The 22,683-nt window shown below is 38.2% G+C and overlaps 8 protein-coding genes across 8 annotated transcripts; 3 read left to right on the top strand and 5 right to left on the bottom strand.

The window, feature by feature from the left end:
* Positions 1-44: 44 nt before the first annotated feature.
* On the bottom strand, positions 45-2,789 carry L201_007132 (uncharacterized protein; the record flags this gene model as incomplete). Its single annotated transcript, XM_066222843.1, has 5 exons — positions 45-319; positions 402-591; positions 655-2,225; positions 2,293-2,678; positions 2,782-2,789. The coding sequence occupies 5 exons, from the start codon at positions 2,787-2,789 to the stop codon at positions 45-47; spliced, it is 2,430 nt and encodes an 809-aa protein (XP_066078940.1).
* A 526-nt stretch (positions 2,790-3,315) lies between these two features.
* On the top strand, positions 3,316-3,901 carry L201_007131 (uncharacterized protein; the record flags this gene model as incomplete). Its single annotated transcript, XM_066222842.1, has 5 exons — positions 3,316-3,380; positions 3,460-3,511; positions 3,592-3,687; positions 3,749-3,802; positions 3,881-3,901. 5 exons carry the CDS (start codon positions 3,316-3,318, stop codon positions 3,899-3,901), a joined length of 288 nt encoding a protein of 95 aa, XP_066078939.1.
* A 587-nt stretch (positions 3,902-4,488) lies between these two features.
* On the bottom strand, positions 4,489-7,503 carry L201_007130 (uncharacterized protein; the record flags this gene model as incomplete). The annotated part of the gene is made up of 7 exons (XM_066222841.1): positions 4,489-5,732; positions 5,841-5,876; positions 5,937-6,016; positions 6,088-6,599; positions 6,691-6,982; positions 7,057-7,330; positions 7,392-7,503. 7 exons carry the CDS (start codon positions 7,501-7,503, stop codon positions 4,489-4,491), a joined length of 2,550 nt encoding a protein of 849 aa, XP_066078938.1.
* An 828-nt stretch (positions 7,504-8,331) lies between these two features.
* On the bottom strand, positions 8,332-9,752 carry L201_007129 (uncharacterized protein; the record flags this gene model as incomplete). The annotated part of the gene is made up of 2 exons (XM_066222840.1): positions 8,332-9,123; positions 9,222-9,752. 2 exons carry the CDS (start codon positions 9,750-9,752, stop codon positions 8,332-8,334), a joined length of 1,323 nt encoding a protein of 440 aa, XP_066078937.1.
* A 2,447-nt stretch (positions 9,753-12,199) lies between these two features.
* On the bottom strand, positions 12,200-13,807 carry L201_007128 (uncharacterized protein; the record flags this gene model as incomplete). The annotated part of the gene is made up of 9 exons (XM_066222839.1): positions 12,200-12,355; positions 12,459-12,581; positions 12,643-12,662; positions 12,724-12,829; positions 12,900-12,918; positions 12,982-13,046; positions 13,111-13,164; positions 13,237-13,465; positions 13,575-13,807. 9 exons carry the CDS (start codon positions 13,805-13,807, stop codon positions 12,200-12,202), a joined length of 1,005 nt encoding a protein of 334 aa, XP_066078936.1.
* A 358-nt stretch (positions 13,808-14,165) lies between these two features.
* On the top strand, positions 14,166-15,952 carry L201_007127 (uncharacterized protein; the record flags this gene model as incomplete). Its single annotated transcript, XM_066222838.1, has 9 exons — positions 14,166-14,383; positions 14,448-14,555; positions 14,632-14,732; positions 14,851-15,041; positions 15,126-15,150; positions 15,245-15,321; positions 15,401-15,476; positions 15,562-15,636; positions 15,765-15,952. The coding sequence occupies 9 exons, from the start codon at positions 14,166-14,168 to the stop codon at positions 15,950-15,952; spliced, it is 1,059 nt and encodes a 352-aa protein (XP_066078935.1).
* A 589-nt stretch (positions 15,953-16,541) lies between these two features.
* On the top strand, positions 16,542-17,570 carry L201_007126 (uncharacterized protein; the record flags this gene model as incomplete). The annotated part of the gene is made up of 2 exons (XM_066222837.1): positions 16,542-17,113; positions 17,279-17,570. The coding sequence occupies 2 exons, from the start codon at positions 16,542-16,544 to the stop codon at positions 17,568-17,570; spliced, it is 864 nt and encodes a 287-aa protein (XP_066078934.1).
* A 467-nt stretch (positions 17,571-18,037) lies between these two features.
* On the bottom strand, positions 18,038-22,235 carry L201_007125 (uncharacterized protein; the record flags this gene model as incomplete). Its single annotated transcript, XM_066222836.1, has 13 exons — positions 18,038-18,094; positions 18,175-18,678; positions 18,762-18,962; positions 19,021-19,093; positions 19,158-19,173; positions 19,243-19,570; positions 19,676-19,944; positions 20,022-20,204; positions 20,262-21,513; positions 21,587-21,687; positions 21,756-21,902; positions 21,971-22,050; positions 22,132-22,235. 13 exons carry the CDS (start codon positions 22,233-22,235, stop codon positions 18,038-18,040), a joined length of 3,315 nt encoding a protein of 1,104 aa, XP_066078933.1.
* Between the last annotated feature and the right edge of the window lie 448 nt (positions 22,236-22,683).

Below are 22,683 nucleotides of genomic sequence, written 5' to 3'. Positions count from 1 at the left end.
ACTATATATACAATAGATATGCGATTCAACCCTTCGTCGATGTACTAATCTTCCATCATTAACCATTCCAAAGTCTTCTTCGGATCAACCTTTTTCTTTCTATTTCCATTTTCATCTTCACTATAATTATCATCATCGTCATCATCATCATCATCATCGTCTACAGCTTTCTTCTTTTCTGGTTTTTTAGGTGGAGGCGGTAATGCTTTTACAGGTGGACCGATTTTGGAATGTAATGGTATTATCTTTAATTTTTTGGTTAATCCTGATCTTTTAGCTCCTCCAAATTTAGCTAATACCGTATTCAAATCGTTACGTGCTATAATGACATTAACAATGATGACAACGTGTAATTTAGTAAGAATTCACATTCGAAAGTTCCTTAAAAATGGACAACTCACGAGCTTTCCATTTAATACCTCCAGGTGCAGAAGGCGTACCTTCTTTGGTATATGGTCCAGGTGATGGTCGATGACTCATAGATGAGGTTGAAGGAGTGGAGACGTTACTTGACGTAGCGCGTAGTGGTGGTCTAACAGGAGATAGCGATTTCGCCGGGACAGGAGGTGGTGGAGAAAGTGATATAGAAGGCTATAATAATGCACTTCATCAACATGTGCATATACATTGATGATGGTGTCAGGATAGACTTACCTCCTTCTCTTCGACCTCCTCTGCTTTCTCCTCTTCTACAGGTTCTTCCACTTCCTTCTCCTTTGCAGGCTTTTCTGCGGCTTGAAGGGCAGCGTCAGGTTCCGGCTCAGGCTGAATCTTAGGCTCAGGCTCTGGTTCAGGTGTAGGTTGTGGTACTGCTTTCTTCGTTGTCGCTCCTTTACCTTTCTTTAGCGCAGGTTCCTTTTTCGAGTTTTTAGCCTTTTTCCCCTTTGCACTCTTGGAAGGGTTGAAATCGTCATCTGATTCTGCATCATAATCAGGTATTTCACTTAAATCAGATTTCCTTTTTTTGCCTTTGGATTTTGGCTCTAACTGCTGTTGCGGTTGCGGTTGAGGCATGGAGATGGGTTTAGGCGGTGTGTCATTTAACGAATCATCGATTTCAATTGGTTCGGATATTGATCCTATTTCATTTTTCTCCATACTTGGTTTAGTCTTCAATATTATTCTTGGTGGTTTCGACTTGATTGGCGATTTTGATTTTGATCTAGTTTCATGATTGTCTACATCCTCAAGTTGATTCAGATTCTTAGCTTCTTCCTGTATTTTATCCTTTCTGGCTTTTTCCTCTCTACGTTTCCGACTTCGTTCCTCTTTATCAGCATCCGCCTTCGCTTTATTATCTGCTACTCTACTTGAAGCTCTTCTTGAGCTACCTGTCGGTATATCATGATTATTTGATGCGTTCGTTATAGCTGAAGAGGAAGGTTGAGGTACGAGTTGACTTGGATTATCGGTTTGGTGACCTTTCTTGGACGGAGTATTACCACTTCCCATTAGACTATCTAAAGGATCAGGTGAATGTCGTCTACCGTTACCACTGTTTCGTGGATTTTGTCCGTTTTCGCCATTCGTACTTGTTTCTATCGAAGCATCGTCGACTCGATTTTTGTTTACTGAAGCTGGTCTTGATGAAGGTAAAACTACTTCAACTCTGGATTTAGGTGTAGGAACAGTTGTTGTTGATATTGCAGCAATAGGCGTACGATATTCCAAGAACTCTTCTTCTTCCGTTTCATCATCATCTGTAATTACAACGTTTTGTCGTTTTTTGGCCGGTGAATTGCTTTTACGACGTAGAGGTGAATGGGTAGATGATTCAGAAGGTGGTGAAGAAGATAAAAATATAGGTTGGTTTTTTTGTAAATTTTTCTGAGATGAAGTTGTAGTTGAATTTTGTGATGTTTGGTTTTTACCGTATTGTTTCAGCACAATAGGTCTAGGTTGATCTGGTGTTATTGGTGGTATACCTGATCCTTGCGTAGAGGAAAATAAAGGTCTATTACTTGATAATTCTGTACTACTAATATGAGATGGAACAGAACCAAGAGTTTGACCGATAGGAGGATAAGGAGATGACCAAATAGGACTAGGGATGGGGTTTGATGAATTGGGTTGTTTACGATTTGCAAATGATGTAGGTATAAGTGGATTACTGCTATTTCCAGAAGAGGTAGGTTGGTGTGAGCCGCTGTTCGTAGCTCGGACTATGGCCTGAGGATGATTAACGGAAGTTGATGGAAACGATTGTATCGATGTATTGTATCCCGCTGAATGATTCACAGAGATCAAAGTAAGCTACATATCCGAATTGAAAACAACAAGCAGGTAGCTTACAAGATATATTTTTCCCATTCGTACTATTACCAGATGAGCTACCTTGAACACTATCTCTTCCACTTCCACTTGAACTTCCGTTGTTATTATTGTTATGACTTGGGGGTCTCATTATATCTTCAGGTCTTATAGTACCTAATTGAGGTGGTAAAGCATAAGAAGATCCTATACCTGTATGTATACTACTATCTTGATGATCATTTGTTGAAGGTATATAAGGTCTTAATTCCATATCTTTGGAATCTTGAGTCTGAGTTTGATTCTGACTTGTATTACCTGAACTTGAATCTAAATTATATCTTCTCCTAGGTGGATCTTCAATCAAACTATTTGCTTGCTGTGTTGATAATTCTAAAACACGAGCTAATTCTGCTGCTTCTCTTCGCCTATGTTATTTATGTAATGAGGTATTAAAATAGTTAGCTTATAATTATATATGTACCCCAAAGGAGGGTTCAATCAAACGATGATCAATCCAAAGTCGCGTACCTGGACATGAAAGTATTTGATCTATAAACAATAACGATTTAAACCTATTGATCGAACTTTTGAGCTTGGATCTTGCTTGTTTTGGTGAGAATGAACTGAAACGTGATTAGGTGATTGACAGATGGTGTTGTTGTTGTTCAGTTGGGTACTATATTACAGATGATCGCCGATAGATATTCCAAGATGAATTAGTTGATTGTTCTGTATGAGTCTTTGTTATTGTTTTTATAGTATTGATTTTATCTTTTATCTTTGCCGCTGGGATCTGTGATGTTTGAACATAACCAAAGATGAGGTAAACCACCTTGTTCGACGCGTTCAAGGTTATAATTAATATTGAGAGTGAACGCGGAGTTTTCCTCTTACTCCGTATTTTGGATGCCTGATTACGTAACCATCTTACACTTTCTTCAGCATCTTGAATGTTGCTCTATCTGCCTTCCTCATCCACTAATTACACCTCTTTTGAGTATCGTATAGATAGTATACTACTCATACGCGTTATCTGCATCAAACAAATCAAAGCTTTCAAAGATGGACGACGCTACAAGTTCAGGTATTTCAGAACCATTGGATTTGGTGAAACTTTCTTTAGGGGAGTGAGTAATGATTATCTTTTTTTGTTTTCCTGATTCTTGACATACTTATAAAGAATTGTGTTTCGATCATACAACATAGACGAGTATTCATAAAGCTTCGTGGTGATAGAACGATAACAGGTGTACTTCATGTGAGATTTCATTCTGCCTCTTTAATATCAAAGTGATAGACAGATCAGCATAGCTAATTAACTATTCTAACAACTTATAGGCATACGACGCACATATGAATGTAGTTTTATCGCAAGTTGAAGAAACTATACATATTGTTGATGTTACAGAAGATGGAAATCCATTACCTCCTGCAGTGAGATTCTTCAACTCACGACCTTGTCTTCTGTAACTAAAACATTTATTGTTTATTGTAGGTAGATAGACGTAATTTAGAAATGTTATTTGTTAGAGGTGATGGTGTAATTCTTGTAAGTACCGATGTGTGATTAATCTTTTCTCGAGATTTGTTTGGATGACTGTACTAATTTCCTCTACTTTTTTAAAAGATATCACCAACACAACAGTAAAACTATCAAAACCCCTCGTACCATATGTATATTTCACTCTCCCAACACCTTTATCATTAACTCTGTGAACCTATCTCAGCGTAATTAGCTATCATACAACCGATTCGCTACTACAATTCCCAAACCGGTAAGCGCTTAGAACAGTAGCACAGTCCACAATACATTGTAGAAATAGATATACAGTATAAGTAATCGAAAAAAAAAATGCAAAAAGACGTAAAAGACGTAATATATCGAGGCTTACGACTACGACCGACTTTCGCTTCGGGTTGTGTTGGTTTGTTTTCGCATTAAGAGTTATGTCTATAATAAATGCATTATTCATTCGATCTTCAAATGTAAGAGTCATAAGAGTCGTTATTCAGTCAGAGATTAAGGCTACAACATATCGAATTGGTGAATACCATTCTAAGGGGTATATCCATTTATTTGAGGCAAGGTATATGGGAAACACTGGCAAAGTGTTAAAACACCAGCAGAATGATTGGTAGGGAAAATCGATGGGGCATTATTCTATTCGATGTTTGAAATTATTTTATTAAAACCGCTGAGAGGGGCATCACCGTTTATCTAATGCGCAGGTACCGTTAGATATAGGATTCTTCTGAAAGTATCAAGATTAGGGGATCACCAAAGAGAGACTCACGTATTTTACCTGTAACTCTTCCTAAAACACCTTGCCAACTATTTGTTTTACCCATCGCATGACCACCATCGACCTTTTCAATTAATCCACTTTGTGTGGTGAGGTTCGATATTATAGGTTTAACTTCAGACTTCTTCATACTGCTTCTTCTGCCTAACCAATATTTCTTTTCTTTCTCCTTGTCCAATTTTGGCTGGATGGGTGGTTTCTCATTGTTGGGTGATGTTCTTGTTAGCGAGCCTTCATTCTCTGCAGATCTTTCGTCCGTCTTTGATGAGGTTTCCTGGGATGAATTAGGTTCCCGTATTATTGGCGTATTAGCCTGCGATTCAATTTTGAAGCTCGATGTGCCATTCTGATGGAATTCAGCACTTGAATCTGCTTGAGACTCATTTTCAAGCTTTTTTCGATGATGGTCACCCACTTCCATCCCTTCAACCAAATCTTCTATATTATCAGTATTTTGGTTGACTGACATTTTCTGTCTTTGAGAAATCTTGGGAGTAATTTCTAATGGTCTACCTAGATCTAGTATATCTTCAGGACTCTCCGATAAACCGCTTTCCACACAATGTTGCTGACGCGTATCCAAGCCAGTATTAGAGATACCTAATCCAGTCATGCCATTCAATTCAGGTATATCACCATCTTTGTCCTTCGATTTACTAACTTCCATTACTGGACTCATTAATCCTAGAATAGGTTGCTGTTGACTATGTATTTCACTATTGATGAGATTATCAATTTTGTTCAGACTTGAAGATGACATATTTATTTGATCTCTATCCCTATTCGAGGGAACAGGAGATTGATTACGTGAATCAAAATTAGTACTTTTACCTCTTCTCAATCCAGCTCCTACTAAACTTCTTCTTTTCCCTCTTTCACTATTGGATATCCTCAGACTTAGACTACTTTCATCATATGTCTTCTCTGCCCAATGTTTTAATGATACTCTAGGACTTGGTGGTAGACCATCACCATGTAATGAAAATGATGAATTGCGTGAATGTGTTCTTCCCACCGTGTTGAAGTATTCTAAGTTGGAAGAAATCGATGGTGATCGTGCCGAAGGTATGAGTAAGGAATTTCTGATTGGTGAAGAGGGCATAGATGGATTAGGTGTATTAGAGAAATCCCACGATGAAGTATGAGATAGTAGCGAGGATTGAGTGGGTACGCGACCTGCAGTCAATCTTATCAGCATCATCATGCAGACAGACTTTCAGGTATCTTAAACCGGAGATGCGGTGAGATTCAGACAATAGGTGATCAAGTGAGTTGTACACATACGCAATTCTTGACGCTGAGCAAGCGGTGGTACATCTTCTGAAACAACGGAATACAAGATTAGCTGACGATGAAGTCGTTAACTGATATTCAGCTTACCTAAAAGCGTTTGAGCCAAGAATGAATGCTTTTTCGCCCCTTTCAACCAGTGATGACCCATAAGATCTTGTGCCGAAGGTCTATGTATAGTGACAATGAGGGATGAACAGTTATTCTATACCATTTTATATCATTTGTAGACTGGACTCACCTAGCAGCCGGATCCTTATTCAGACACAAATCGACAAACTCTTTCATCAATTTACTATATCCTCCAATTGACCTATCAAGCGTAGGAGACGGATCCGTTATGATGCGCGATAAAGCTTTATTGGTTTTATATTTAGCACCCGGAACAGATCCATGTGCTAATTCTAACAAAGTGATACCTAAGCTCCATATATCGGCACTTTGATCATATTTCTGGCCTATTATAACTTCTGGTGCCATCCAATTAGGAGTACCAACGAAACTTTTCTTCTTTTTCAGATCATCTCCCCCAATAAATGCTGAATCGTTCTTATCGATTTTGCCAGGACCATATCCATTTTGAGGTATATTCGAAGTTGATGTATCGTTAAATCTCAATTCATCTACAGCTAATCTAATTTTACGAGTTCTGCCAGGGGAAGGTGGAGTATTCAAGTCACCTCCAACACCAAAATCCGCTAATAGGATCGTACCATCTTCGTCTATCAGGAGATTTCCCGCTTTGATATCTCTCTATACACGACATACTTCCAATCAGTATCATCCAATTCATCAAATATATGCCACTCCAAAGCAAAGAAAAAGAATGGATGGAAAAACGTACATGCAAGAATCCATTTTGATGTAAATAGCCAAGTCCCTCTAATACCTGTTTAGTAACACATTTGATTTCTTCTTCATCTAATCTACCTTTATTTGAATCTTCGTCTAAGTCATCGTCGTCGTCTTTACGTTTACGATTACCTATACGAAAAGATGGGAAATGATGTGTTTTAGGTGTAGTATTCAACCTCGACCTCCAACTCAATATTCCAGCTAATGATCCCCCAGGTATAAAAGGTGTGACCAAACATATTCTATGATTGTCTGGAGGTAAAGTGAACGTAGCTAATATCCTTTGTACAATTAGACTTGAAAATTAGCTAACAAGAGTCTCGTCAAAAATTTGCTCTAAAGTAAACAGTCTTACCTTAGTACATTGGGATGTCTACATAAGCTCAACATCTTGATTTCCCTACCCAATAGCTCGACATCGGGATGTGAAGTAGACACTTTTATAGCACATATCCTTTCTTTCTCATGTCCATTTTCAATAGCAGACGGTACTGTTATTGATAAATTAGGTTTCCTGCTTGACTCATTCACAGGATTGCCAGACTTTGTTGTGGAGTTTGTTATTACCGGATATATGGAGGATGGTAGTGTGAACACCGCTTCGTAAACTGTTGATGATGCTCCAAAACCTGATAGGATGCACACATCATCAGCGTGTACTGCAATAGATGTAAGAGCTGATGTACTCACCTATAGCAGGTCCAAGTTCATAGTGATCAAAGTCTGAAGTGAAACTACTCCAGTAGCCGTCATTCATCATATCATAATGAGTGATCGTATCTGGTCGAAGGTTCCCGGTCATATCGGCTGACTTCCCAAGCGATCTAAGAAGTGTATCCATTGGTACTTAGCGAATGAGGAGTCTTTGAAGAGTATTACATAGATGTGAATGAAGCAGAAGTGACATGACGAGGGTAAAGCGTTCATTGTACAGATGGGATGGACAAAGAGTGAAACGCCCAATGCTTGCTTACCGTGAAGATGGGTCGAACACAACATTAACCTAAAGTTGATTTGACATTTAGCAGCCAGTCGTTGAGCTTTTTCACTTGTTGTACGAGCGTTCTATATGATCGTTTTAGTTTGGCTTCTTGATGTGAACGGTAATGTTCTTTTGACGATATCGCTTGCTATACTAATGCACCTGTTGATTTCAAGGTTATATATGTCTTTGTTGTTGTAATTTATATTAAGCATGAATCCTTTAACTTAACACTTCTTACAAGCCAATCTTATCCCTCCCACGTGCACTACGTATGCGATATGTATATTGATCTACCGATATAACCGGCCGGCGGTCAGTTTCACTCATCACCCTTAAATCGTTATGAAACGCCGATCAAATCAGATACAGTACTCGTACTAGAGTACATGATATAACCGGAGCTAAACCTCCTATAGAGCGTTCCTGAAACACACCTAGGTTAGATGTCATGTGCGAGTACTCGATCAACACGCAAATCCGAAGCAATTATTTGGCATTTATCGTTGACATTATACTTCATTACTTGTCATCTACTTTTACTGTAAGGTGGTTTAACAAAATACTACTACTCTACTACTTCATTCTATCGCAACTTCATATCAAAAACATCAAGTTGCTATTCCCATAATCCGTCGTGAAGTGGCTTTACAGACTTATTCCTAACATTCCTAGACCCCTTGTTGTCAAAGGTTGGCTACTCGTGATTTCTTCTTCCTCAGGATTCATATTGTAGTCTTGGTCATTACTCATCATCATATTCAATGATGGTTTTCTAGGTACGAAATCCATCATTTCTTTTCTTTCGATTCTTGATGGAGCTTGAGGTCTAACTATATCTGAACCTCTACTTATACCCAAATCTAACCCTAATCCCATCACCGCCTCTTGAGGATTATTTACATTATCGGTAACATGATGCTGATATTCTACATCCATTTCATGTTCACCATCCATTTTATCATCGTAGTGTTCATCAGGAATCGCTAAGGAGTCCTCAAAAAATGGTGTGTATGCTTGAATCGGTGCTCTAGGAATAGGCGCGTTGATAGGTAAAGGTGGCGAAACATCGTACCCGTCAACAAAATTACCTGTAGCAGATCGAGGAGTATTTATGGGTGGGAGTGTATCACACCACGAATGTCTATGTTTATCTGGATATGACATATTGAAAGGTTGCATCGATATCCGTAATGGACTATTCAGTGGAGAATCTTGGTTGACCATCATCATTCCACTATGACGTCGCTGATTATGACCATGAAGATGAGAAACATGAGGAGAAGCGGTATCTGATACTATAGGTAGATCATGCGAAGGGAATAAACCAGCTGTAAGTGGCGGTGAAGGTACATGTTGTGATATATTAGTATCGATTAAAGGTAATTTAGATGTATTTTTCAGGTTTAGAGGTGAAGGTTTGGGTTTACGAGATACGTTCTATGGGAATCATTTTTTACGCAATAATTAGAATCAGCAAACGTAAGAATGATATTCTGGCTTCGAATGGGTGAAAGCTCCGGGTAAGATATACATACAGGATCTTTGACAGTCTTATTGCCTAGAACTTTCCTGGTAACCAGTTCGCTAGTCTTCTGGTTATTAGCGTCTTTAGTTTTAGTTTTTCGAATTTTCGGTTCTTTCCTACCGGTTTCAAATATGAACTTGATTTCTCTCTGTTGAGGCTGTGGAGGTTGTGGTACTTGGGTGTTCTGAGGTTTCTTCAAGTGACCGGGAGGGAAATTGGAGAAAGTGGCTGAAGTAGGAGTGGTAACTATAGTTGTCGAAGTTATAGCACCAGGTGGCGGATATGATAAGGGATTATGAGTAAAAGGTGACAAGGAAGGATCATTACTCTGATTCAACAACTTCCTTTGATCTGGGTGTAGCGATGCAGATTGTGTCAAGGGATGTTGGAAATTTGGACTATGAAGAGGTCGAGAATGAGGTTGTAGGTATGACTGTTTTGGTCGTAAGGAACTTATACCGGAGTTGGTACTGTGGTATTCATCTGTTGTAAAAGAAGTGATTGATGATAAAGGTCTTTTGTTATTGATTCGTGAAGTCATTATGTGACGTTAATCTGGATAATTTCGAGAAGCGAAAAGTAAAAAGGGGACTTGTGATAGCTAGATGAAAGCTATATCAGGATAATAAAGGAAATTACAGAAGATACTGATGATTTCTTATTTGTTATGGCCAACTATATACACATATGAAACTGGTCTAAACTTATGATTTTGGGTTTCCTTCTGTTCGACTTTCGCCTATATGGGATTATTTTGTATCTTACTAATCGATATCAAATGTGGAGATCCTTTAAACGACTTGTTAACGTATGTGTGAATGCTATGATGACGAATCTCAATAAAATACCGTAAAACCGCTCTTCCTGTAGTTACCTAAATATGTTTATCTCCCAAATCTTTGTGCAAATTGTCAGGAAAATACCAACGGGGTTGAACTTGTATTGTAATGACTTCTTTCGGGTTTCGCTTATGTAGATAAAGTGGTGGTTGTAGTGATTAGAAGGGCTTTCTACTTTGGGATTAGGATAAAATCGCCAATTTCTCTTTTTTTACGTTTGAGATAAACCTTAAACTGTTTTCTTTTTTTTTTTCTTTTCTCTTTTGGCGTTGCTGTAGTCGTACTCTTTGTTGTTGTGCGTAGTATGATTCCAGAAGATATAACTTTCCCTCGTGTTTAGCTATTGGTAACTGGTGTCTTGGAGTGTTTTGTTTTGTGTTGTTTTTTTTTTTCTTTTTGTTGTACCTTGTTTTTCACTTGATGAGTAAAAGTTTAAAATAAGGGAAAAGTCGTAAGTTGTTGTCGTTATATTTGTCGTTTCAATTATATACTATAATATATATATACAAGAGAATTATAAAGTGTAATCTAAAAAGAAACCAGCGAAAAATGAAGGTAAAAAAGTAATTATAGTAAAAAAAAAGGAATCAAAAGAGCCGAAAAGCGAAGCCTGTATTGTATTGTATTGGATGAAGGAAATATAGAAGAGAAATACATGAAATCATAGATTGATATATATCCTTTTCCATGTACACACATATAGAATTAAACATTATACTTGTCGATCGATGCTTAATGATTTCAATTGAGTTTTGTACCGTGCTAGCATTCCTATCCTTTTCATGACAGTAGATGATCGTTTTGAATAGGTGGCATTGAAACATTCTTTCATGTTCGTGTCTCAGAAAGGTCGATCACGCCTCTTCTACTTCCAGTCCTAAAGAAATACTTTATTGTGAGACAAACAGGTCCCAACTGAGGCCGGTTATAAAATAGATAAACCTATTACTTCAACAAGCCGAAACATCATCATATGCTACTTTTCAACCATACCACTAATTATTCAAAGCTACACATAGGGGAATTTCCACATTTTGAGATCTCTTGATTTTATGTAAAGCCACTAAGAAGAAAAAAAAAGCCACACTTTAGATTCAAGTAACATGGGGTAATCACCCCCTTGCGTAAAGCTACCAATTCTGTACCGTATTGTATGTTCAGTTACTATCATCATCGTTATTCCAACGAAGGCTGATTCGTGAGCAGTAAAGATGAAGTTAAAGGCTGGAAAAGGTACTGGCTTGGAGTTCCACGTTTTTAAGATCTCCGACGGGAATTTCTCGGATACGTACTACCTTTTATTTTACATGTGGGATATCGTCATTAATATTCCAGCAGAAAAGAGACTAGTTCTACTAGTGAGAGAAAAAAAATTGATGCGGCCTGTAAGAGGTTAGGACAAACCCCAAAGAAAAAGAAAAGGCTTTATTTTCAACAAAAGAACAAAGTGAAAATGACGTTATAGGTAGTGGGATTCCAGCATTTCCCTTTTTTGCCTGATGCTTATTTTGCCATAACAGCACTCAGTATTATACTATTATTATTTCCGTCCCCGTTTCACGATACCCTCAACGAAAAGATCGCATTCTACCCGTCGACCCCCTATCGCTTGTCCTGAAGGTATTCTCCCCGACTTGGAGAAAACTGTTGCCAAGAACTTTTATCAAGATCCCTCTTTTCGACGAAAGCGCGATGAAAATAGCTATTGGACCTGAACCTGGCCGATAAACACCACTCTTGATTGTCCATGTGGCCAAAATCAATACCAGATCTGAAAAATACCATGTGATGATTGACTTGGTCTCATGTTCGAATTTAGCCGATATTCTTACCCAATTGTAATTCGTCATCTGTGGCTTATAGAACTTAATTCTTCGGCTCTTATCAAGTGGTTCCTTCTGTTCCTCTTGGTGAGCGAGACCTTCGTTCCTTTTTCCACATTGACACCTAAGACGGACTTAAGCGTGATAAGGAAGAATTAGGGCAATTAGGTGCAATTGCCAACTTGACCGCACGTTCAAATGGCCTTAAATATGGTACCTAAGGAGAATCTGGATTCTAAAGATGAATGTCATAGCATTTTGACTCGATTTGGTAGAAATAATGAACAATAGTAAGAGAAAATGCGCATCATGTGCTTGTTGATCTTTTATATAACATCTTCCATTCTAACCCCAAGATTCTTATTGACGTCTAAGCCCATTTGACGTCTTTTTGCAACTTCTGTTCTTTCATTTTCAATTCTTCTCAATTCTGCTATTTTCTCTTTGGATAAGAATGTTTCTTTCTCTTTCGGCGCCGAGACCTGCAAAAACAAAGGAAATCAGATCAAGGTACAAAGGCGTGAAATCACCGGATAATTCTTGAGCAGATAGCTTCCAAAAGATTCAGACAGCCAGAACACTCACCTTTAGACTAGATGAATGGGCTTTCATATCTGCCAACGGATCATAACCACCTGATTCTTCCGGCAGAGTCTGACCGGAACGTATCATGTTCATCTTGAACTCGAATTTACCCATATCATAGTACTATATTCGAGTCGATGTCAGCCTACTTCCTGAATTCATATTCGATCGCGTGTCAGCTGACCTTTTCGTGAGGAAGAGTAGCTGTGAAAAAATTCATTCAGCTTTTGTGGTTCATCTGAAACTATGTAGTAGCTGAACTAACCAGTATTATAATCTTCAACATAAACTGCAAATTCTTTCTTAGTTCGATCCTTAGAAATGGTTTCAGGGTTGATCTTCCTTTCTTCCACTAACCAAGCTCGGAATTCCTACATCACCAAAGTCAATATAATCATAATGACATTGACAAAGTACACAGCCATGTAAAGGGAGACATACAGAGTCTTTCTTGGGCAAGCTATATTGTTGAGGTGAAATGAGCCAAAATCCCACTTTTTCTTTTCAGATCTGATCAACTCACTCAACCTCGGATATGATACCATATTGACCCCATTGAGCAGTTGAAGAAGCTGTACCTCTTTTTTTCTACAGGCCTCCGTCAGCTCTCGATTCTATGATTATATGTTACCAACGTGAGTCTATCACTTACTTTATCTTTCTTAGCTTTCTTTTCCTTCTTCTTCTCTTTTCTTCGCTTTCTATCCTATTTGACGTACAGGAAGATATAAGCTCAGCTTATCTTCAAGTTGGAAGTTTATGCGCAGAAAATGCTTACCTCTTTATCTTCTTTTTCTCTTTTCCTTTCTTTTTCCTTCCTCTTCCTACGTCTTCGTTCATCTTCACTTTCACTCTCGCTATCACTATCAGAATCAGATGAAGAGCTCGAATCTGATGAATATGACTTCCTTCGTCTAGATCTACTACTGTGATGTTCTGATCTTCTATGATAATCTTTATCTTTTGAATGTCGATTAGAAGGTGAACGCGATCGAGATCGAGAATGACTTTCATATGTCAGCTTTTTCTGAATGAAGGGACAAAGAGATTTCGAAAATCGATTGATGGTAAACAATGCTATAATCATCCTGTTTTCTTTTTGTAATCAAGACTCACCTGTCTCTGTGATGTCTCCTTCTTTCCCTTTCACGACTTCTAGATCTGTCTCTATCTCTATCGCTCCTATGCGAATCGCGGTCCCGATCACTTCTTTCAGAACGAGAATGATATCTCTCTTTATCCCTTCGTCTTTCTCTATCCCTATCCACACTTCTATCTCTCCTAGCTCTATCTCTTCCTATATCATCGTCGCGATGAGTGGACCTCTCCGGATCTTTTCGATCATCCATAGTGAAAGCTATAATGCTGAGAGCTTATTTATCGAGAGTGAGTCGATAACAGCGTTCAAGAGAACAATGAAGATAATGAATGTAGCAACATCAGCAGGTTGATTGATGATTGATATATTGATATTGCCTAGTGATGAAGAATGAGCTTCTTTGGCGGCGATCACCGGTCAACCCGGATTTAGAGGGACCTATGAGGTAATCGTCACCGTAGAGATCAGGGTCTTCATCAGATTGCTTATGTTTTAATCTACATTACATTTCAATCAAATTATCATGGCTCTCACCTTTTTACCTTTGTCTCGCATACACAGATAATAATAGATAACATAGATAATAGATAATAAAGTATAATATTAAAATGTCAAGTTTCGCAGAAGGAGTACGATTCTTCTTTCCAGCTGCACCAATAGGTAAAAACGCTACAAGAGAATATCCTTTATATACAAGAGACGAATCTACGCGACTCAACACCAAATCAGGACAAAAGGAAGGTAGTGATCATGGCAAAGCCAAAATCAGCTTCAAGACTGTAGTAGCTAGTTATGCGCCCGATTGGATCTTAGCTTTCACTTTATGGTATGTTGAATGTATGGTTTGGAACGGCGTTCTCAGCTGATTTTCAAATGAATGGGATGAATAGGGGAGTACTAGCTATTCTAAATAGATCAGGTGGACATAAGAGAGAATTCTCTTTAACTGATATTTCTATTCAACATTCTCATGCTATCCACGAGAGGGTACCGCCAAAGTAAGCTACAGATTCATCCCCCTTTCCTTGGGGTAATGCATTAGTTTAGCTGACATACCTCTAAATATTGTCATAGTCTTTTAGCATTTATATCAGTTGGTATCCCTCTCCTCGTCCTTGTACCCATAAGTGCGTTGATCTCAAGAAACGGCTGGGACGTACACAACTCGGTCTTAGGTAAGTGAGCTACTCATGTATATTGCACATGGATATAGGCACAGACCAACCCATCACAAACCCATGTAATGCAGGGGCAAAAGGTATATGCTGATCGACCTGATGTCCTTTTTTTCAGGTCTTGTTATGTCATACACAATGACAGGTGTAATCACTCAAATCGTCAAAATGTCCGTTGGTAGACCAAGACCAGATTTAATTGCTAGATGTATGCCTGCTCCTGGATCAACTGATCATCCAGTATTCGGATTGAGTACAATCGATATTTGTACGAATACCAATTTGATCGTGTTGAATGATGGTTTCAAGGTGGGTCAGCCGGATAAGGCTATCATTGTCTTAGTAGATAAAAGCGACATATGCTAAACAATTTTGTGCTTTTTGCCAAAACAGAGTTTCCCAAGTGGTCATAGTTCTCGTGAGTTGCATCCACAATACGATAGACCGTTACTCACAGCGAAAAGTGATCAATGTACGAGAATGTTCGCTTATATCATAACATCTTCATACAGTCTCATTCGCTGGGTTGGGCTTCTTGACTTTATATTTGGCAGGTAAAATGCATCTTGGTGATGTTAGGGGTCATCGAGTGAGTTTCCAATACCATCAATTTGTTAAAAGACAACCTGTCCATAGAAGGCATGCTGATCTGCCTAATCATTCCTTAGACTAGAGCGTGGTTCGCTCTTTCTCCTCTTATAGGGGGTATGATGGTTGCTATCAGTCGAACAGAGGATAACAGACGTAAGTAGTGGTCATTTTATTCACCTCTTGGATGCTCAGGGTTTAGGCCTTAAAAGCAATTATTGACATTCTCATGTTCGTACAGATCATTGGCAAGATGTATTAGTTGGATCTTTACTCGGTATGGCCATAGCTTGGGTATCATACAGAACATACTATCGTGCGTTTTGAAAGCTTCACCTCTTATCATACCCCATCAACACCCTGACGAGGCAAACCCGGCATATCAAGTTCATCTTGAATTTTGAGCTGTCCCTAACGAAAAAGTCGCGCTAATTCACCTCATAGCCCGAATGTCTCACAGACATTGTCATCTCCCACTTGCTCCTCGATACGATCCCGATAATGAAAGTCAAGATGAACTGGATGATGCTGAAGAAGGCAGAAGAAGTAGAAGGGATGGTGTTAGACTATTGGAAGGGGATGAGCACGATGATCGACGAGAAAGTGAGGAGGAAGTAGCATGGAGGAATTAGACAAGTCTGCCCAAGGGCAGTATGACAACTAGACAATATAGACAGGTGGACGAGTAAAGATCAGATATTTGGATTAGATATTGTGGAAACGATATTCGTGAAACTCCTTACAAGGACAATTATGTAAGATGGGGAAGGTGAAAGACAGTCTGAGCTTCATCTTGTTCTGTATCATAACGGATGTATCGGCATATTTGTCCAGCTTCTTATTAACTCCGGTAACACGAAGATAGGAAGATATGATTCGAGGTGAGATCCATGGAGATATGTCGATCGATATATATATATATACATCTTACTTTGAGAGTCACGTGAAATACCTTCGGCGTATGATATGCTCTACCACTGCATGTCTACGTACTATCTGTATGATGACGTATCAATGACCAACGTATCTACAGGTAAAGTACCCCGCGGTGTTCGAAGATGTCTAAGATAAGCATGCAAATTAGAAAGGTGGATATATATATATATACTCACAAGATGTCTCCCAATCTCGATTGTTTTTCTGTGTTTTGTGTACAGTATATAGCAATACCTATTCCCCCAAGCAGAACGAAATAGCAGTAAATTTACAGAACTTTTGAAAATGCCTCGAGTATTCTTAATTACAGGAACATCAACAGGATTTGGAAAAGATTACGTTCAAACAGTTTTAGATAATGGAGATTATGTTATAGCTACAGCCCGAAATCCAGATCAACTTTCATTTTCAAATACAAATGAAAAAAATTATTTAAGTGTTAAATTAGATGTAACTGATAAATCAAGTATTGAGACTTCTTTCCAAAAAGGATTAGAAAAATTTGGTAGAATTGATGTTGTAGTTAATAATGCAGGATATGGATTATCAGGATGTTTTGAAGAATATAATGAAAATCAAATTAGACAACAAATGGAAATTAATTTTTTCGGTTTATTAGATGTAACAAAGAAATCAATGGAAGTTTTTAGAAATGAAAATTCTAAAAAAGAAAATGGTGGTAAAATTGGTGGATTAATTCAACAAATTACTTCAATTGGTGGTCAAAAAGGTGTACCAACTTTTAGTATTTATTGTGCTTCAAAATGGGCAGTAGAAGGTTTTACAGAATCTATAAGTCAAGAAGTTAAACCTGAATGGAATATTAAATTTACTTGTATTGAACCTGGAGGTTTTAGGTGAGTATAGAAAGATTGATTTGGTGGTCATGTTTTACATTATATACCACTCACTCCTTTCAAATTCATACCGGTATTTAATAGTGTATAAATGTCTTTTCCGAAATCATTATTAAAAAATAAAAAGTTTTAAGGACTGACTTTGTTGATTCATATTCATCACAGAACCGATTGGGCAGGTAGAAGTATGACATTTACAGATAGACATCCAGCATATGATCATATTGATGCTAAATCCAATATGGAAAAAAGACATGGTACTCAAGCTGGTGATCCTTTAAAAGGTGCACAAGCAATGTACAAATTAGCTATAATGCCTGATCCTCCTTTAAGAGTCGTCATTGGTACAGATGCTTATTCAGGTGTAATGGATAAATTAGATAAATACAATAAGAATTATAAGAAATATGAAGAACTTAGTAATAGTACAGATGTTGAAGGTTATAAAGCTCCTTAAAAGGAGTTTGTAAATTTCGGATAGAGCAGGAAAAATTCTACCTGCAAATGATATCAAAGCTAAGAGTGGGAAGAGACGTCACGTCAGACTAAAAGACAAGCAAAATAGTATATAGTGATAGTTATAAAAAGATGAACGAAATGCAACTCATGGAAGAAGTTTTAAACAAAACTTGCACGTTGTACAACATTTTCACAACCAGATCGGAATACACATGTACTAATATCTGGGAGTGTTGTGAAATGTTCGAAACCCCTCCTCTCGCCTCTATCATCAGAGGATGCCTTGTGGGAAGTATGTTGAGATCGGCAATGCTATTAGCTTTACTAACGATGATTTCCAATCGGCCTCAATACTAAGGTTACATCAAGGAATCTTGCTTCATGTTTCAGGTTTATTTTATTATTATGCATCATCAATGATACAATTTGCCCTGTATTTGAGATATGATATAGATATATATGGTGTTACATCGTATCCAAGAAAGTTTGAGTACCAAATAATGTTTTGGCAGCAGCTACAATCTATAAAAAAAATTAAAACAATCGAGGAAGGCGATCAGCATCTACCGTCTATCATTGTGATAAGATACAAATAAACTTACCTCTTCGAGTATATTACAAACTTCACCTAAAGCTTCATTTTCAGCCATTGCATATAAAATAGCCATTTCAGCTTGATAATCAATTTGATTGTCGCTACTATTTCCATTTAAACTTGTTCTTCTTGACATTGCAGGTGTAGTTGAGTTTGATAAAGGTGAAGTAGGTGAATTTATGGGTGAAGGTGAAATACTTCTACCATTTCTATGTTTATTATTGTTATTGAGATTTCTAGTTCTACTTCTGTATCCTGATCTAAAATGTTCATCTAAATGATTTGAAATTCCCATACCCGTACTTCCCTGGGGTTGGTGTTGATGATTGGATGAAGAAAATGATGATGATGGATAATTATTCTTGAATAAATGTATATCTTTAGCATGTTGATCTGTAACTTGCATTAATTCAGATAAAGGTGATCTAGGTGAAGGTAAAAATTGTGGTAAAGGTGATCTAGAATGAAATGATCGCGCACATGCCCATAGGTTGATAAGGATTGTTGATATCTAATTTCAACAAAAGCAGTTCAGCTAAAACCCAATAGAACTTCTGGTATATGGCATACGGTGATAATATAAGGTTTACTTACCAACTCTCGCCGTATAGGTAAAACGTCCAAAACGGTAGCTTTCCTAGGTACACTAAACCTCAGTAATCGGATTTCTACGAGGGTTTCGAGTAATCTTTCCAGTGCATCGATAACTTCAGAATACAGTTTGACTGGTCGAGGTAACAATGAGATCTCTTGTCGTTGAATGGATATCAAAGTTCGAGACAGGGTAAAATCACGCTATAAAGATCAGAATCAGTAAATAGGTAGACGAGATTGATGTTGGATGAAAGCATACCTTTATTTTCGCTTCCAGATCATCGTACTCTTTATCATCGATCCTGTATACAAGTGATGAACGAACCAGATCTCTGTCAAATGGGATTCATCGATCAGCTAAAGGACTTGCTAGTTTCAAGGATTCAGACAGCTCACCTGCTCATCCTCAAATCTATATATGTCGGACAGATAGTCAGCCTCGAGTTCCAACTTCCTCAGATTTTGAATATAGCCAGCTCACAGAACTCAGTAATTCTCTCCATAGTACCACCAACAGCTCGGAAATATTGCACTCTAGCATGTACAGGCCAAAAAAAGGTTCCGAACAAAACCGCAGCTGCTGTACCAATTATAATATCTGTAAATCTATACCAAGCTAAAGTGAAATATGATTGACCGTGCGCTTCATTTAGGTAAGTTATGAAAAGTAAAGGTGGTAGGGTTATACCTGTCGATACTCCTAAGCCTGGTGTAGAAGTATTGAATAGAATATGCCATGATATAGGTATTGTACATGCCGTGGCCAGAACCACGAGGGCATAAGGATTATCGTGAGCTATAATTGCGCACTGCCAGAAATGAGTTATACACTGATCAGCTGAAACTTTATTGAACAATGGGAGACGACAACACGGTTGGAACAGAAATTATTGAAGTATACGCCAATGACTCACCACGTAACCCATGACAGCACCGATAAAACATCCTAAACCTCTCAAAAAACCAACTTTCAGAATTGCTCCAGTAGTATCCTCCAATACGAACATGTAAGAAACAACCATCCATCCACCACGTGAATTATCGTACCACTGCCTGCCTGCATGATTTGGTGCCAAAAATGCAGGAATGGATAATAGTGATATACCTATACCCATTTTCAGAGAGAATATAACATGTCGAGAATGTTTAGCCTGATGTAGTAGTTGTGAGAGCATTATACGGCCTATCAGATCAGTCAGCCAAGTCACACATGCAAAAGCTTTGGATCCCTTTGCCTAGATAGTGCTCTTTTCAACTTACTCCTAACAACTCGATGTTGATCCCATACTCTTCTCCAGGCTCTAAATATGTTATCTCGCATATCACCGTGTTCTACAATTGGGGATCGTCTCTGATGTAGAGTTGCATTCACAAAATCCATATCCTGATATTCTCTAGTTTCATCTTTAGGTTGTCCTTCTTCCATTACTAGATCGACTTCATCTGTTTGGGAATTTGATTAGCGCATATACGGTTCTCAGTTGAATTACGGTGACTTACTAGGAGATCGACCATTCTCGCCTTCCTCTTCCTCTTCGTCCTTATCATGTCTCATCCAAGCTAATCTTAATATAGCCAACCAGCTAAAAGGAGTTATTTCCCTTTCTGACATATCAATTACTATATCTGTGATTTCATGAACGTCTTTCGCTAAATCAAGAAGAGCGGTCATGTAGAAAGCTAGTCTAAATCGATCTTTGTTCTTCAGAAGATTAGTCACATCTGTCGATTCTGAAAAATTGACATGGGGTAGACCAGCATGCGTTTGAGGTGTAGTCAAACTTGTAGGTTTAAAATCGCCTAATCCTGTATCTTGATCTAAGCCTTTTTCAGATCCACTAAGCAACGTTCCTAGAGCTCTTTGTACTTCAGATAATACATCCTCTAAGTTGACCCTCGCTTCGAATAAATTCTCTCTTGTTTCTCCAATTTCTTTGATGTTAGGTTCAACCCATTTGAATTTCTCTCCTAAAGTACGATCAACTAGATGAAGGGCTTCCACGATAGCTTGAACGAGATGTTGACTTGCATCTTTTAAATCCGGCCTAGTATTCAGAGGTTCAGTTCTATGTAAATCTGGTGGTCTACCATAATTACTGGTCAGATGTCGAAGTTTGTGTATGTTTCCCATATCACCTAAAGCTAGATCCTGTTCAGATGAGATTGATGATGTGATATTTGGAGTATTGGTATTAATGAAATTAGTTGATCTACGATGTTTCGGTGTGCCAATCACACTACTTGGTCTCGAAGGTGGGAAAGATTTTTGAAGGGCAGCTTGAATACGTTCACCAGGTGCATGACTTGTTTGACCTAATAGAGGATTCCTTTGAAGCCTTTGAAGTGATTTGATAACCAATATGAATGATGTTGATTGCTTCTCATGTAGTTTACTATCTTTAATATAGGATAAACTTGAAATGTGTAAATTGGCTACCATCGCTTTTAGTTGTTTAGCGAGTTCATCCTGCTTCGTTGACCCAGATCCAGGTGAATCAGCTTGATCTTCAAGTGCTTTATCAGTACCAGCATTACTCTGTTGCTGAGTTTGCGATGTTGCAGTATTCTTTACGCTTAACAAATTGGAGATGGAAAGAGGAAGTAGTGTACATATCGTTTCTACTGTGCTGTTTACTTGAAGACCTAGTTGATTTGACGCTTGACGAGGTGCCAAAAAGATTGTAGGGATCAATGCAAATATAGCAGAAAATATCACAACGTAGAATTGTTGCAGAAATTCATCTGCTGTAAGCTAATGATAATAGGTCAGCTGACAATGCACGCTTGTAATGCAGGGACGAGCTAAGCGAATATGTCGCACTTACATGTGTAATTGATTGCTTACTAGTTAGCATGAAGATCGGAAAGAAAATAGCAATTTTGGAGAAGGCATTTAGGCGACCCGATTTACTCCTTATAAAGCCGACTGATTTAAGAAGCGAACCATGTCAGGATGATTGCGTTTGATTGACTTTAAAAAAAGGTTATACTCACCGATCAAAGCCAGTAAGGCTAAACCCAAGCCAAGAATACTTCTACTTTGTGGTGAATCAGCACCATACTTTCTACCACACCAAGCAGCTACAGCTAAAGTTGCTGTTGACCATGTTATACCAAGTATTCCACCGATGACACCCAGTACTGAAAGTAAAGAGGAGAATATCAGCTTGTGATATACAGATGAGTCTAGTCATCCGGTAACAGCTTACCTGTAGCTTCGAGTTGCGCACTCAATCTACCTCTTGGAAAGAAGAATATCAAGTTGGACGTATATACCAAGAAAGCCCATCTACCAGAACATGAACCCTTCTGGTAAGCTGGACATCCACGATATACGGTATATTGATCATTTGCATACGAATAAGCTCACTGTCCAGCAATCTTTGACCAAGGTCGTATAACGACAAATACGAAACTAAGAAGGGCACATATGGTAGGGATAGACAATAGACGTAGTCTATATATCCAATTCATTGATGTAGATTCCGTATATTATCGGTCTTAAAGGATGGGGGTTGAATCAACTGATTTCGGGGATTGTTGTGTTGTTTAATCTGTTATCGGATAAGCCATTTCCGAAATGATTGATCCTGCTCTACTGATAAGATATGAACTTTCAAAGGTATTATACTATGCACATGATCACTACTCTTGAAATGATCTAGCTGCTGATGATATTGTTAACGTCCTTGTGAGCGATGAAAGATAGGATCTCTAATAGCGATGAACTCGGTAATGTACGGTATGTTATCACTGTTTCTTTTTTGTTATCTTCTTCTTCTTAGAAATTTCAAAAGTTCAGCGATCATGTAAACTTGTCCCTATGGCAAATTACGTATTCTCTTTATCTATGACAAATTAGCTAGCTAGCTAGATAGTTAATAATACCAGTAAAACCACGTGATTCCCACATGACGAGTAT

Source organism: Kwoniella dendrophila, chromosome 10 (assembly GCF_036810415.1).
Source record: "Kwoniella dendrophila CBS 6074 chromosome 10, complete sequence".
In the NCBI taxonomy this organism is placed as follows: domain Eukaryota; kingdom Fungi; phylum Basidiomycota; class Tremellomycetes; order Tremellales; family Cryptococcaceae; genus Kwoniella; species Kwoniella dendrophila.
This window is presented reverse-complemented; position numbering and strand designations above follow the sequence as displayed.